Source organism: Larimichthys crocea, chromosome XX, assembly GCF_000972845.2.
Source record: "Larimichthys crocea isolate SSNF chromosome XX, L_crocea_2.0, whole genome shotgun sequence".
NCBI classification, from domain to species: Eukaryota; Metazoa; Chordata; class Actinopteri; family Sciaenidae; genus Larimichthys; species Larimichthys crocea.
In genome coordinates this window covers 3535185-3551869 of record NC_040030.1, presented here as the reverse complement: position 1 = coordinate 3551869, position 16685 = coordinate 3535185, and the positions used below count along the sequence as shown (strand labels likewise).

General features: G+C 41.9%; 2 protein-coding genes and 1 long non-coding RNA gene across 5 annotated transcripts; 2 read left to right on the top strand and 1 right to left on the bottom strand.

Moving 5' to 3' along the window:
- The first annotated feature begins 477 nt into the window (after window positions 1–477).
- LOC104935988 (acyl-coenzyme A thioesterase 4) lies at window positions 478–4734 on the top strand. The gene is made up of 11 exons (XM_010751918.3): window positions 478–691; window positions 1349–1554; window positions 1627–1726; window positions 1821–2011; window positions 2107–2270; window positions 2767–2886; window positions 2977–3059; window positions 3147–3240; window positions 3336–3416; window positions 4210–4351; window positions 4431–4734. The coding sequence occupies exons 2-11, from the start codon at window positions 1362–1364 to the stop codon at window positions 4553–4555; spliced, it is 1293 nt and encodes a 430-aa protein (XP_010750220.3). The 5' UTR covers window positions 478–691; window positions 1349–1361; the 3' UTR covers window positions 4556–4734.
- Window positions 4735–4864: 130 nt separating this feature from the next.
- Window positions 4865–14080, bottom strand: cxxh12orf56 (chromosome XX C12orf56 homolog). 2 transcript variants are annotated; one of them, XM_019276897.2, is made up of 14 exons: window positions 13615–14080; window positions 11559–11754; window positions 11026–11041; window positions 8393–8597; window positions 8131–8283; window positions 7427–7515; window positions 7186–7330; window positions 6587–6681; window positions 6212–6301; window positions 6042–6129; window positions 5893–5961; window positions 5473–5550; window positions 5202–5383; window positions 4865–5115 (listed from the first exon to the last, which is right to left on the bottom strand). In XM_019276897.2, exons 1-14 carry the CDS (start codon window positions 14032–14034, stop codon window positions 5010–5012), a joined length of 1932 nt encoding a protein of 643 aa, XP_019132442.2. In that variant the 5' UTR covers window positions 14035–14080; the 3' UTR covers window positions 4865–5009. The 2 variants fall into 2 exon arrangements, with proteins under 2 accessions (XP_019132442.2, XP_019132441.2); XM_019276896.2 differs by having other exon boundaries at window positions 8393–8600; window positions 13615–14079.
- On the top strand, window positions 13905–16097 carry LOC113744063 (uncharacterized). 2 transcript variants are annotated; one of them, XR_003461275.1, is made up of 3 exons: window positions 13905–14015; window positions 14829–14906; window positions 15527–16097. It is a non-coding gene; the product is annotated as an uncharacterized LOC113744063 (long non-coding RNA). The 2 variants fall into 2 exon arrangements; XR_003461276.1 differs by having other exon boundaries at window positions 13991–14098.
- The last annotated feature ends 588 nt before the right edge of the window (window positions 16098–16685 follow it).

Sequence of the window (16685 nt, the reverse complement as noted above, 5' to 3'; positions counted from 1 at the left end):
CTCATGTCACATCTACATTTCAGGATCTGGTTATTATAGACACAGATTAAATGTTAAATATAAATATTTCAATATTTATCATCACAGTAACAGTGTTACACACATTAGTATCTGTAAACACTCAGCATTAGAAAAATACATACGTTGGTTTGGTGCTTACATAAGGAGTAAACATTTATAATCGTCACTTTAAAAGTTACATACGTTGTTTTTGGTGCCTGTTTGTTTCCCAGATATATTAGTGTGTGTGTGAATGGGTGTATAAGAGACATTAACTTAAAGCACTTTGTAGAAAGGCGCTTTATGAAGTTCAGTCTATTTCCTGTTATTAGTTTACGGGCAGATCTGCCACATCCAATATGGCGGACCCGTTGACGTATCGCGACCAACGACCAATGTATATCTGTCTATGTATCCATGTCTATGTATATATGTCTATGATTGGCACAGATTCACACTTCCTAAACACTTCCCAGAATCACCACCAGGTGAATGTTTGCTCCACAGTGCCAGCAGCCTGTGGACAGAGGTTTCTGGTTCGGTGTCAGGACTCTGTTAAACAGTCTCCACATGTCAGATTATACAACCCGGTTCAGACAAAGTGAGCAGAAAGAGAGTAAAGTCCAGCTGGGAGCTCCTCACGTGGGTTTGGATTTTCCTCTGTGCTCGTGAGAGACGCCCTTCAAACTCCGTGAGTCATTGAAACTGTTAACTGTCAACTGTTTAAACAATTATTATTATTATAAAAACACTTTATTCACTTTTTCACTATGAACAGTGTCTGTTTATGTGCGTGTTAAGTCTTTGGTTAAATTGTTAGAAAATAAGTTTAGAGAAAACAGACCGACAAAAAGAGATTCCACGCTAAATCTCGCGATAATAATTATAATAAAATGTATTATTATTATTATTATCATAACGCGAGATTCGGGTAACTGCTGAGACATTCTTGAACTGTTGTGTATGGTATAACTTTTATTTAATTTTATTTCAGTTGACTTTATTGTATCCATAATAAAAGTTAACAGATCATGAAAAATAAAACTTTTCAGACCAGATGGGGAATCAGAAAACAAATCAAATCTAAAACTTGTGAGTCTAATCTGCTGTCTGTCTGTCAGTAACTGATATCCAAGGCTGCTTTCATGTGTCATACTCAGGAATAAGAGCTTGCGAGTTCGAGCGAGGTTATACTGTATTAAACATCAGCACACAGATGCCTTGTTTTTCTGGTTTTATGGGCCTGACAGGAGGTTCCCATTGGCTTGCACTTGTACTTCTTACATTACTGACTTGATAAACTGTAACCCATGCTCATTTCTTTTTTTATTTTTGCATTTCTTCGCAGACGATTGTCGACCATGTCTCAGACCGTCCCTCCAGTTCTGTCCGTTCACCCCTCTCGGTCTCTGGTCGATGAGAAGTTGAAGGTGTTGGTGGAGAATCTTCCTCCGGGGTCTCCGGTGACACTTCACTCCCTCCACCGCTCTGAGGATGAGCACTACTGGGAGGCCTACGGACACTACGTCAGCGATCACAGGGGAATAGTGTCTGGTGGGTTTGTTATATTGTTGGATATTTTGAATATTTTGTTGTCCTGTTGTTGACGTTTTTCTGCTTTTGTAGTTGCAGAGGATTTGAGCGTCGGGGGAACGTACACGGGAATAGAAAGCATGGGTTTGTTGTGGAGTATGCGCCCTGTCCCAGGCAGCCGCAAAGGCCTCAGGTAAGTCCTTCATTTTCCTCATGGAGATTACTTTCTGATTGCCCCTGATGGCAGCTTTCACACCCCGTGAATATTACATGTTCTGCCCTGTCAGGTTGAGAAAGATGAACGTCCGCAGCCCCATGCTGTTCAACATCTCGGTCTATAACGGACTTATAACCGAGGGCTTCAGAGAGCAGACTCCTTTGGCCTCGGCGCTCATAGAGAGATGGTACATGGCTCCAGGCGTCCAAAGAATCGATATCAGAGAGAAAGGAGTGCGAGGGACCCTCTTTATACCTCCAGGTACAGCTGCATCACCTGAAAGACATTTCCTCCTCCTTATCTTCCTTTTGTTGAGACTTTTGTGGTCATTGAGATTTTGTTTGTCCCTGCCTCAGGTCCAGGACCCTTCCCTGGACTGTTGGATATGTGGGGAGGCGGTGGAGGGCTGTTGGAGTATCGTTCGTCTTTGCTGGCATCCCGGGGTTTCGCTTCTTTTGCGCTGGAGTATTTCAACTCTGGTGAGCTGGAGTCAGCAGAATTAGAGTTCAGCTACTTTGAGGTTTGTTTTCTACTTTCTTTAATATCACTGACTCGTCCAGCAGCAGTCAGCCCAGCTCTGCGTCTGTCTTTCAGCCTTTTATTTCACCAACCACTAAAAGTCAGTCCCACATTTACTCTTGTTCGGCGGCTTCTCGCTTGATCACTCTCTCATTTTCTCTTCTTAGCTTCTTCCGTCAACGTCCTCTTCGATCTTTTTGCCTCTGTCATGATGCCCATAGAGGCTGTCGAGCCTGGTTACATTGCCCACTTGCTCAGCTCCTGTTCTGGCACGACACTAGCCCTGCTCCTCATCAGCATTCCCCCCTTTTATCCCAGCCCTGAAAACCTCCTCTTTCTAGTGGTCTGTAACACCTGTGGTTCAAACACTAAACACTCAGAGTTGAGGCAGCAGCAACCACTCACAGTCTCACCAACTTAATTCAACTTCTTAGTGAGGTACAAGTTGGATTTATAGACTCAAACTTTAACGTTTTCCCTGTCGTCTCCTTCTACAGAATGCATTCAGTATTGTCAAAGACCATCCTCAGGTGATCCCGGACAAAATCGGAATCTTTGGTCTTTCCCTCGGCTCCATTATGACCGTCTATTTGGCAGCTGAGAGCACCATTGTCAAGGCAAGTAGAGGTTCTTTTATCTTTATCCCTGAATACGTGGGTGTTAACCAGAGATCCAGTGTCAGGTTGTATCATTGTGTTGTGTTCCAGCCTCTTTGTTGCGTTTGTGTCAGTGCCAGCCACTTTTACCCGCCCGGGAAGAACCTCCACGGAGTCTTTGAAGTGATGACCATGTGGGTAATCTGTTGTGTCATCAGTATAAGTGCATTGCAGACAGTTTCACAGTTTGGAGTGATGTGACGGTTCACTTGTGACGGCAGGAACTCGCACATGATACGTGTGGACGAGAACGGGCATCATGCATGGCGAGACATGGGTCTGGAAATCATCAAGGAGCCCTCAAATAGAATTAATGTAAGAACTCAAGGGTGACATATTATATTATACATCAGGGGCAAACAGGGAGCTTCATTTTCAGGTGGTTTATTTGTGTTTTTTTTCTCTGTGAGGTGGAGAAAATAAATTGTCCGATGTTGTTGGTGAACGGGCTCGATGATCAGAACTGGCCTTCAGTGGAGTGTGCTGATGAGGTGAGTGCACACACACTCTGAACTAAATCATGTATCTTACATCTGATAATTACACGTAACAAATGATCATTCATTAATCTACGGATTGATTCTATCTGTAATAACGTAAGACGTATTCAGATATTTTGTTTTGTCTAAAAGTTTATGATCATATATCATGAAGAAAAGCAGCAAATATTCACATTCGAGACACTGAAACAAACTTCGAGACAACAAAAAGTTGTTGTCTCGAAGTTTTATTGAATTCAGCACTTCATCAACAACTTTTATCAACTCTTTTGAATAATTTCTTAGTTGAATATGATTGTTGGCTCTCTGTGAATGAGTACAGTCTAGTCTAGAAGTGCCTGAAGATAACTCATAATATAATTTAGCACTATGTAAATAATCGAATTAAACTAAATATATTTGGTTTTTAAATGATTGTTGGAGGGGAAAAAAAAGCATTTAAAAAAGGCAGCTCGAGACTGTGACGAGAAGAGATTGTGACACCATTACAAACTATTATGTGACATTTTATAAAATTAATTCATAATTTCAGAAATTAATCAGCAGTCTTAATTGAGCTGTGAACTGCTGCCATGACAACAAATTTAGAGCCATCTTCAGAGAAATAAAAAATTAAGACGTGTCAAATCTATTAACTCAACTGGTCGTATGAGTTCTACATAAATAATAATAATACTCAGCCTAATAATAATAATAATAGTAGGCCGTCTATTTTCCCATGACCTCCTTTCACCGTAGACGTTAAGTCAGTTTGTGCCGTTTTTATTTGACCTCTGACCCTCAGATCGCCCAGATTATGAGTGCAGCAGGCAAAGGTGACCTGGTGACTAGACTGCACTACCCCGACACGGGACATCTGATCGAGCCGCCGTTCTCGCCTCACTTCAGGGCGACTAAGTTTAAAACAGCTACCGGAAAACAGAAAGGTGAGTTCTTGCTCATACAGGCCGGTCGAATCGTCTCAAGAAATCTGTCAAATATAATAAATATAAAAATGTGTTTCAGTGATCATGCTGTGGGGAGGACAAACCAAACCTCATTCAGACGCTCAGGAGGACTCCTGGAGGAAGATCTTATCGTTCCTACAGCACCATCTGTACTCGAGAGAGACTCCCAAAGCCAGGATGTGAACGACCACACCGATAAAAGAACAAAATGTTTACTACCTTACTCCGACCACGTGACGTTGGGTCTACACTATATTGACCAGGTGGCTTTGTTGTCCACAAAATATGTTTTGAATGATCAGATTAGGTTGTTCGTTTTAGAGGAATTCTTAATATTTGTGTCAATCATTAAGATAAAATTAAAAGTTTAATTATCTACAAGCTTCAACATTTGAGGCGGAGTTACATGTGACTCATATTAATGTAAAAAGTGTTTGTCTGTCAGAAGAATGACCAAAGGAACAGATTATGTATTAAATAAAATGTTACCCATTTAGCTCAAACACGAGAGTTTATTAGAATAAACTAACATCAACTTATTTACACTGAATCATCTGTACATTTCTGAACAATAAAAACATACACAGTAGAAAGTAGTGCTGCTGGTAAAGGCACACGCTGTCACAGTCCTGTGTGATCATCTGTGCAGACTCAGGATCTGCTCGACCAGTCGGAGGGTCGGCTGGCTGATCGGGTAGTGAGGCGGCAGCTTCTCCTCAGCGCACGACAGATTCACAAAGTACCTGCAGGAAAGAAGAAACCACTTTAAATACTCGGCTCAGAGCTTCTTACCGTGCCCGTCATCACCGTCCTGGGGCGCAGCACTCGCCTGAACTCCTCCCTGAAGTTGGATCGGAGGTGCTGTGCCAAGTGGTTGTTGTGCTGCATGCAGGCCAGCAGGAGGCGACAGCGCTGGAACAGCAGAACGGACTGAGCGGGACTGAGAAAGGACTCCTGTGGGTCCGACAGAACCAGAACCACCTGCTGGGCCTGGTAACCAATGAAGGACGTCTGCAGGGAGAGAGAGGAGAAATCCTTTCAAATCTGCCAGGATCGGCCCGGTTAGAGGTCTATAGATATATTACAGTGAGGACGTTTACCAGGTGAGGATGAGGCTGCAGGACTCGGAGGATCCAGCCGACAGACAGGAAGTTGTCAGCGGAGGAACATCTGCTGGCCTGAAACGCAGAAAACAAAATGGAAAATCACAGATTAGATCCAAAAAGTAAAGAGACACTCCAGTTTATAGCAAGTAGAAGTACTCCTAAACACTACTTTCATCATGTTTAATCTAAAAAATAATCGACGTAGAGCGGTTTAATTTGGATTTTACACATACAGAATATTCATAACAATCAGGATTTGATAATTTCAGACAGGCAAAGAGAGTTTTTTTATCCAAACAGGCTTGATGAGTGTTAATGCTCAGACTATCAAAGTAAAGGGAAAGTTTTAATGTAGATATCAGCCCCAGACTCTGAGAAAGGCTGGTGATTACACCTGTAACCAGTCAAACTCACCTCGTGGCCTAGAAGCAGCAGCTCGAACAGCAGAGAGCAGGCAGCATCCAGGTACTCGGCTAGTAAGGCCTGACAGAGACAGAGACAGAAGGACGACTGTAACGCTGCAGACAGATTCAAAATATTAACGTGAGTAGAGAGCAGCTCACCTCACAGTCGGTCGGAGGTTCTTGGTTTTGCGTCTGCGGCTCTGGATCGCATATCAAGGCCGACAGCATTCTGGAGGTCAGAGCACCTCTGCAGGGAGGAAAAAGGAGGATGAGTTCACAGCAGAAACTGAGAGTCTTCAGACAGACGGAGGAGAGGTGGGAGGTTTTACTTTTGGGCAGAGAGCAGGCTGAGTCTGGCCGGTTCGACCTCCGTCTCTCTGAACATGACGGCGAGCGTCTCGACGATCAGAGTGCTCAGCCTGAACGGAGAGATTGAGGCGCCGTTAATGTCGGAGCTTGTTAACCACGAACATACCAATTTCTATGCAGTGTTGCTTTGAGTAGAAAATCAAACGATACTGACACGTCTAGGAGCACAAGCACACCTCGTATGAACTCTTAGATTTAACTCTGAAGGATTTAGAGACTCTTTTTAATGCTTCAGCCGTAAGTGTGTTGTGTAAAAACAGCAAGCAGCTTATAACGAGACACACATAGACACACACAGACACACACACAGACACAGACACACACACAAAGCTTACAGTAGTTGATCTGCCGTGCGGACTCCTCTGAGGCTCTGACAGCCGTGGAGCGATTCCTCCAGAGTCTGAACCAGGAAGTCGCACACCTCGCCGGACTGAAGCACACAGAGACAGATCAGAGACAGTCGTCAGATAAAAGTGTAGGCAGATCTTTATGTGTCTTTGGGAGGACCAGAATCAGAACCTCGTTTGGTTTGAGAGTCACGACTCGTCCTCGACTAATCGGCAAATCAGTGCAGAGCATCTTCTTCTCAGGTTTATTGCCAACATACCAGGAGTGTGTGAATCTTCAGTGTCTAACTATATTTCTCTGATTCGCTCGCTCTCTCTCTTTCTCATGTACTGTACAGTCTATGTCACTCAACCACTGCACTCTCTCTTTCTGTCTTTACCTTTAGCCAAAACACAGTCGTCTAGTCAGACATTTCAGTCTGACCGTGGAGCTGTTGAATCTGCCGCAGCCAAACCGTAAAGTACCTCCGTTCAAATCAGTGGAAAAACCTGCGTTTGGTTTGAATTTGGTCTAAATCTGGCTTTATTTTCGGGGTCAGGCGTGTAGTTATGATGATGGACTAGGGGCAAACATTCGAACACCTCACCCTCCAGAAGAGTCCACGCAGTGCGACGTTACGGTGAGCGGCGGTCCTCAGCTCCTGCAGCAGCAGGTACAGACTCTCCACGCTGAGGCCCTCCTGCAGGAGCTCCGAGCTCAGCTGACCCAACAGGTGAGCTGTCCGCTCCCAGCTACACACACACACACACACACACACAGGTGAATGAATGAATAATGTTCCTGCCTCTGTCAGACTACTTTACTGTGTTACAACAGAGTTTTGTTACCTGATGGCAGGAAGTCGTTTTCCAGGAGGAGAGTCGGATGAAGCTCTGCACCTCCCTCTGTAGAGCGGGTCTAACATCAGAGTGGACCTCTGAACACACACACACACACACACACACACACACACACACACACACACACACACACACACACACACAGTTTAACAACTTAATCCTGTCCACAAACAAACTGCAGGAGGGGCGTATCGCTTTACTGCAGACAGATCGGTGCATTATTAATTAGTATCAACTCAACGAAGTTCAACATCCAAAAAGGTGTCTCCTTAATAACTCATGAGGAAGACGTCTTCGTCAGCAGAGATGATGTCGAGCACCACTACACATGAAAAGAGGATGTATAAATATCCTCAGGTGATGTCACTTGAGTCGACATTTGTTGGAGGCGAAGACTCAAAGATTGAAAAGGACAAAAAACCCAGAAGGTGTCGAGTTGGGTGTAGCCTCACCTCATCACCTGTTGCTTATCAACCTATCATGTCTGCAGCCGACTCTCTGCAAGTTATGGATCCTGTTTAATTTTGATCTCCTTGTGCTCCACCTGCCATACGACAGCCACCACCAGCCCTCCACCTCCCTTTCCTTCCTCTGCGATCAATAAACCCTTTTAAATTATTCAGGTCTCAGACTGTGAGGCCACAACTTTGCACCTCGGGCCACAGACGGGATGTATTCTTAACGTCACTCACGATAATGAAGCTGTTCCATGAGCTCTGCAGGTTGAGGTAAAGTCTGGACGTGTGTGACACGGCGTAAAGATGCAGCTCGGCCTCCCTCTCCTCTCTGCAGCCGGCGTCTCGTCTCAACAGGCGAGACAGAACCGAGCCGAACCTCCTCTGCGCCTGAAACATCACATCGACACACAGAATTAAGTATAATCTAACGGGTCGTCATGCTCTGTGTGCCATTTTGCATCCCCCCCAAATGATTTAAAACCAAATCCATCCATACGTGATGGCCGTGCTCGGGGGTGTTCGGTCTTTGATTCGAGTCTGACAGAGTCAAGGTGGAGGAGCTGCTGGTGGTGGAGTGCAGGGAGGTTGGTGTGGTGGGAAGATGCGGCACCCTCGGGAGGCCGAGAGTCTCTGAGTTTGGACAGGAAGCAGAACGTGCGTGCGCTAACCTGGGAACCTCCTCTGTCCCCCTTTCACTGTAGCTGCTGATGAACAGGGAGAGGAAAAGAAAAGAGATTAAACTATACTAAGAGCAGATGTTTCAACTTGTCAGAGCATTAACGATGGCTTTGTTCCATTTTGAAACCAAAGACGAAACAGAAATTGGTCTGTAGCCTCCAGACGACACTGGTTTATGACTGGGACAGTAGCTAATACACAATAAAGACACAGGGCAGATGTATCACACTGATCAGATAATATAGGATCAATTACAGGTGACGCATCTTATAAACAAGACCAAGAAGAAAGACGATAAATATCTTAAAAATTGTGTCAAAAATTTGGACAATATCACAGAAAATTAAAATGTTTTCCAGCTCTTCAAAGATCGCTGTCAAGCACCGACGCCTTCTCGTGTAATATTTCCATCTGGCATGTGTTGTCTCTGTATTTTCAGTCCATTCAACAGTTTTATTCTGACGCGCGTATCTGACGTGAACCAGCAGGCTGCTCAGTAATCTGAAAATAATGACTCAATGGACGTGAACTGCTTTCATGTCCCCGAAGATCTATCCTTACCTCGCTGAATGTGTGTGTGTGTGTTTAATGACCTCCCAGCGGGGATGAGCAGCAAGACAGATAAGCACAAGACGGCGTTTACGCCACACTCATCAGTTTTATAGGTGTGTGCGTGTGTGTGTGTGTGTGTGGTATTTTGCTGTAACCGGGCAACAATTCAGCGTTCAAAGACGGTAAATCTGTTTGCACTTCCTGTCGTGTCTTCACAGTCGACACACAGGGGAGAGTTTTAAGACACACAACACAGAGGGAGGAATGTAATCCCAGCAGGCACGAGCAAATAAAAACAAGAACATGATGCAAACACACTCACGGACGACATCCATTCACTCATGCCAGTGTTTACAGAAAGTTTTTTATCGATAATGACTCCCTAACAATCATTTTCATTATCAAATAATCGCTGATTTGTCTGAGCAACAGTCCACAACCTAAAGATATTTAATCGACGGTTATATGTGATAAAGAAAAACACTCACATTTATGAAGCTGGAAGCAGAGAATATTTGGCATTTCTTTTGCTTGGAAAATTAATCAATTGGCAAAATAGTTCATTTTTAAATCATTGCAGCTTCATTCTACATTTCTGTTCTGTTCACATTCTACTTTGTTTGAATTAAAATCAACTCGGGACAAATGTAATGCAGCCTGGAGGGACATTTTCTGACACATATGCTTGGTAAACAAGGTCAGGTTCAACTCCCTCTCTTCTCTGACACTCTATCACAGCGGGGTTACATCACGGATACAACGTACATGTTTTATAGAGTCTATGATATATTTATAGATAAGAGTATTTAAAACCTTTCAACAGCTTCTGGGTCAGTTTTCTGATGTTACACTTCTGTGGTTGAGGTTTGTTTACAAAGCAAAACAGTTGAATTATTCAGTTTCATCTGTCGGCGGACGATCTAAATAAAGTTTGATAAGTGAACAATCATTTAAAATGCCAGAAATTTGCTGGTTCAGCTTATTAAACGTTCAGATTTTCTGTTTTTCTTTGTTACATACCTATCCTAAAAATCTAAAAATAAAATATATTCCATGCTGCTTATATACTGTGAAATTATCTGTTTTTAAAGTTTTAAAGTCCATTTCTGGAACACATAATCACATATTGGTTATAGATCGCTCTTCAAACTTCCTCAGCGAATGACGACAATGAGCAGCAGGTAAACTGGGTTGAGAAACTGGGTCTCTGTTTATTAAATAAGTCATGAGCTACCTGAGACGCTGGATCAGGAGGATCGTTATAGGGCTTCGCACAGTGAGGCAGCTTTCACTTAATGCATTGTTCAGTTGTTTCCAACTGAAAGTGGAAGGTGATATTTATCCGTTTATCGGTTTATCAGTAAATGTAGGTATGTGCTCCTAAAGTTTAACCCTCCACATTCTTTCTCTCTCTCTCTCTCTCCCTGCAGACACCAACAGCTGTAAAAGGTTTTATAGCTCAAAGATTTTGTCTGTCTCCGTGACTCCTGGACAAGATCTCTAACACGCTTTGGACAGACAGGATGGAGAAAATGCTAAACTAAACACAAAGTAACTTGTCTGTTATACGAGTCTGAGGAGTCAAACAGTTCCTTTGAGACTGCCAGGAAAATAAAAAAAAGCCATTATTATTTAGCACTCGTTTCAAGGCGGGAGTTCAGTTTAGGATGAATTTAGTCATCGGATTTAAGGTGGAATGTTTGTCCAGGCTGCAGACAGGCAAACCTGTTTGAGCTGACAGTCGAGGAAGGATTCATTCTCTGGGGACAATGTAAAAATAAATTAAAAAATAAATAAATTTCCAATACAACAGTTTTAAAAGTAAGAGCCAGAGTCGGCTTCCATGCATGGATATCATGTGACAAACCAGAGACCAGTGTGTGTGTGTGTAACACTCACCTCTGTGCAGGATATCCTGTTGAGGAAACAAAGATACAGGATGGTTAAAGTTACAATTGAAGGTATCAGGAACACACAAAGCTTCAACGCTGTTTGTTTGTTACAGATAAAAACACATTTTTAACCGCTGTCACTGCTTTCACACCACCTGACACTTCAACTATCCTCAGAGCTCTGACTTCAAATTTAGTTTTAAAGCTTTAACTGAGATTTCAACTGTTTTCATTGCTCAGTCATCGTATGACACACACCTGTCACTTCAACTGCTTACTGTGCACTTCAACTATCTCCAACGATTTAACTTCAAATTAGGTTTCAACTGCTTTCATCTCCTACTTTAACTGACACTTCAACTGCTTTCATCTCTTACTTTAACTGACACTTCAACTGCTTCTTATACTTCAAACGACACCGACGCTTACACTTTGACTGACACGTTAAAGCCTTTCGGTGCTTCAACTTCAGCTGACACTTCAACTGGTTTCAAGTGCGTAAAACTGCAGCTACAGATAAATAAAAGCCTCTTCTTTTACCGTCTAACGTGTGCGTTATTGTCGAGCAATGGCTCGTCCTGCGAGAGGGCGGCGGTGCAGGAGGAAGTCCCGCCTTCCGGTCTTTCCTCAGCCAATCACGACCCCTCCTCGCGGGCTCTTCGGTGACGTAGGTGATTCGTATGTGCTGGCAGAGTTCCCTTTCCTTCCCTTGGAGGAAATCGGGGAGGTCGTTGACCTGTGGACGAATTTTTAGACCTTATTTTGACATTTAACAGTCTGAACAGATCAGATGAGGTCATTAGTCGGAGCTTAAATAGATATAAAATCATTACAGGCAAGAATTTGAGACTTGAGGTGCTTTAATCTCAAATTTGTTTTAGAGCATTTCAAGCCTCCCAGGTGAAAGAGTCCAGCACAGAGTCCTCATCTAGCTGTGAGGGCAACAAGAGGTCATAATCTGACCGGATTAACTCTGTGACGGTTAGGTTTAGACGTTAAACCTTTGACCGCCGACCTGTGTGACATAACAAGATGATAGATGGTAATTAGAGGCTGCTACACACGGCTTCTCTATCGGATACTTACAAGCTACGTAGGGTTTCAGCATATTACACAGCACCGAGCGTCAATCTATTTTAAATCCTTGTCTAGACTGGATCATTCAGTTACACAAAACAAGGAAAAATACGTTACTGAGACACATTGTAGGTGTTTTAAAGTCACATCACCTGAACAAGCTGTCAGATATTTAGACTTCCTGTAAAATACAAAGTTACAAAGTCCATAAAAGGTCCAGATAATTGTAAGTATAGTTAAAACTGATTAATAAATTAAGGTTAGGGTATTCTGGCACTGACAAACTGTACAGACTGTGGCAGAAATGGGTCGGGTTAACTGGTTAATTTAATCATCTGATTCTACTAAGAAAAGGTGTGAGGTGAATCCTGTAAACCTGTGACTGATCTGTAATCTAAACAGTTAAACCCAGATCAAACAGCGTAGGACTGTTAATTAATCCCACACAGTGTGATGTACAGGTAATTTAATTTGCTTCTTCTGCTAATCATTTTTTATTGTAGAGTAACTGCCTGTTGCAGTTTAAGGTTGGCCCTTGTGTCCTACGTCAAACTATCTTGTATCTATCTTGTATCTATCTGCCTGGATGTGAATCCCAGCCATAGCCACATCTGAACGTGTCCCAGCCTGGAAAAATACTGGAGAGCTGTTGTTCGTAATCTTACACCTAATTGTAATTCTCACTATTTTTGACATTTTATAGATCAAATCAAGAAAATCATCTCAAGATTAATTAAGACTGAAAATAATAATTTCTTATCACTCTGACAACCGATTAATCAGTTTCGTTCAGTCATTCGAGCTACTTTAACTGTAAACTGAATGTAAACTGACAAACTTTAACTGTAAACTGACAAACTAACTGTAAAGTGACAAATTTTAAACTGTAAAGTAACAGCTTTAACTGTATACTGACAAACTTTGACAAACTTTAACTGTAAACTGACAAAGTTAAACTGACAAACTTTAACTGACAAACTTTAACTGTAAACTGACTGTAAACTGACCAATTTTAAACTGTAAAGTGACACACTTTAACTGTAAACTGACAAACTTTGACAAACTTTAACTGTAAACTGACAAATTTTAAACTGTAAACTGACATTCTTTAACTGTAAACTGACATTCTTTAACGGTTAAGTATCAAACTTTAATAACTGTAAACTGACATTCTTTAACGGTTAAGTATCAAACTTTAACTGTAAACAAACGTTAACGGTTAAGTATCAAACTTTAACGGTTAAGTTTTAAACTTTAACGGTTAAGTATCAAACTTAAACGGTTACGTTTTAAACTTTAACGGTTAAGTTTTAAACGTATTAAAGTATGAACATTTAACGGTTAAGTTTTAAACTTTTACGGTTAAGTTTCAAACTTTAACGGTTAAGTTTTAAACTTTAACGGTTAAGTATCAAACTTTAACGGTTAGGTTTTAAACTTTAACGGTTAAGTATCAACATTTAACGGTTAAGTTTCAAACTTTAACGGTTAAGTTTTAAACATTTAAATGTGAACTCACCAGCTCGATGTCGCGCACGCGCCTGAAGCTGAAGGCTGTGGTGAGCGCGCGCGGTGGGTACTCGGTCAGATACACGCGCTCGTCGCTCATCACCACGTGCATGTACTCCTTATTGATGCTGTCTGAGATCACCACGCACGGTTCGGAGGTTCGGATCCGCTCGTACACCGCCCGCTCCGTGTTCCGCTTCAGGAAGGAGTCCAGCTTGATGTTCCGACGGGAGAGGAGAGAACCGGAGCCGGTTCGAGCCATGACGGTACCGGCGGAGCGATCAGTCAGGGGGTCAGCCTCCACTTTGGAGGGAAGCAGGTGTTCCTCTGTGGCTTTCCATCCGTCAGGTTTGCTCTTGACCGGACAGGTGATGCTGCCCGTCCCGTTCAGATCCAGCTCACACTGCACAGGTAAACTGAAGGTTCCCATCAGTACAGACAGCTCTCTGATTGGTCCGCGCTGTGAGAGGGGGATGCCGCTGATTGGCTGGAAGGTAATGCTGTTTGTTTGTGTTTTAATCAGGGATGGAGCCAGCGCCTAAAGAAAATATGGACCAATCAACATTTATTTATTTATTATTTATTTATTTATTATTTATTAAACTTCTCTTCAGCTCATTGTGATGCAAAGTATTTGAGTAAAAGTTTAAAATTAAGATTAGAGTTACTCAAACTTCAACTTCCCAGATGAAATATCAATAAGTGGTAAAAACATTATTTATTTTCAGGACTATGCACCATGTCAATAAGTAGACTTAAAGTCACTTTAAAGTGAATTCTGACACAGGGTCAGGAGATAAATTAAATATTGCATATTCCCATAAACCCAAACATCTCAGGGACAGCCAATCTAGCCATAAACAACAATTCAGTGGAAGTGGTGATCACCGCTTTCTAGATAATTCAAAATAATTTTTAACTAAATCCCATCAAAAGTATAAAAAATATAGTTCATGTATATGTGGCCAAAGCTCATAAGTATATTTACAAGTGATATACTGTATTTGGGGAAATGGCATAGATAGTCTCAGGTAAATCTAGATTAATTTGATTTCATAAGTAATAGTTATGCCTGGAAAATAAATTTAAACATTCTCTACTACATATTATCTGTCAGTAATTCAGTGTGAAGTCATGGACTTAAATTTAAAATGCATGCATGTGTTATATGTACTTGTTTCGATAATAAAAACTGTATCTGCTGTTGAATTATATTCCCTTCAGATTTAAGTGGAGAGCTTCTGAATGAACTCCAATGAGATCTGTGTTGTTGTAGCTTCTGGAGGACAGCACTAGAGGGCGGTAAGTAGACTTACATGAACTTCTCTCAGACATTAAGGCTTTAATTGTGGACACCACTTTTCTGTTTATTAGTCTTGATTAATTGATCAATTGTGTTATTTTATACACCGACCAAGTAATTTAATTGGACAAGAGTCGTGTGTCATTAGCTGAAACCTGATCAGCCAACGTCACTTATCAATACACAAACCTTTAATCAAACCAATAACCAACAGCAGTCAACGTCAGACAACTTTATCGTACTTAACAGTTACCTGATGTTTCTGTAATGTTGAGAAAACGTTCATAAATGAACATATTGGCAGTTTGAATTAAACTAAAGCTCCCCGTGCCAAACTCCCTTTAAGAAATATGACATTTGAACAATTCATTGCGTGTCCGTAGACACACATCACTATAGAAACACGAGATAAAGGACATCATATGTCGACGGTCTTCTTGTTAATTTGGCATCAATATAATCCATAAAGATAAACTGTGTTTCTGTATAAATTTACGTACACACCGAATCAAACACAGACTCTGTTAATTCGCAGTGTCTCATGTGTGTGTGATGGTATTTAGGTTGTTGTTTTGGTTGTTACAAAAATAAATACTCGTTTTTTTCTGTTTCTTGTTAGCTGCTGAAGAGATGCCGTGCCGATATTCAGTATAACAGCACTCCTCCTCGTGCAATATCGCTTAAACGAGACGTTTCGTGTCGATGACAACCTGTAAAAATGTTGAAAATGTGATGTTGTCTCCTTCATCCTCCCTCTCTGCATCATCTTCCTCTCTGTGACCCTCTGACACACACACACATACACAAACACACACATATACACACAGAGGCGGTGGCTGCATTTTTTGAAGGGTGGCTTTGTAAATGGGTAGAGAGATAAACGCTGAGTTGTTTTGGACACCAAAACACACACACACACACACACACACCATGAGGGAGATGAAGGCAGTGTTGTTTCACACACTCAGTCTTTTATGCAGCTCAGTAAGAGGACTGAGACGCTATAGACACACAAACTAGGCTCCAACTCATCTGAGTTTGTGGGTTGAGGCTGCTGCTGTTATTGTTGATATATTAAAAATGTCCCAAAATTCAGCCTTTTACACACACATAATTAATTTTTAGAGTGTTTTGCCTTCAAAAGGGGTCAGTAAAATGTATTAGCTGAGGACGAAAAAGAACATTTAACTGTGTTATATTTTTCTTTCTCGCAGACTTGCTACAAGTGTCTGGTGTAGCAAACCATAAACGAGGAGTTCTCATAACCTTCAAGGCTAAAGATAAGAGTTAGATTCACTCGTCAGGGTGAGAAACAACTGAATTTTCGAACAATTAAATAATCATGTTGATGCTACACTGACTTGTAATCAGGTGAATGGTGTTTCTGTCTGCTCTCACACTATGTAACTTCACAAGAAGTACGTAACGCTTTAAAGTCACACACCACCAACTATTTCCCTAAATTTTGGTGAAACTGGATCATATTTTATGGAGAAAATGTTTTCTGGTTTTCCCTCTGATGTCCTCCGGAGCCGAGCTGGTGTCGTGCCAGAACAGGAGCTGGGAAATGCTGATGAATTACTGATGAAAAGAATCATCTTCATGTGTCTCAGACTTGTGTTTTCAAAGCTGAGTTATTTTACTCCCATGGCCTTGTGGCCTTGTGGTTCTGGTCAGCTGGGTCACACTGTACTCCTTCATCATCATCATCAACATCATCATCATCATCATGAGTGTGTGTTTGTGTGCAGCTGCAAACAAAAGTCGTGGGCTGACCG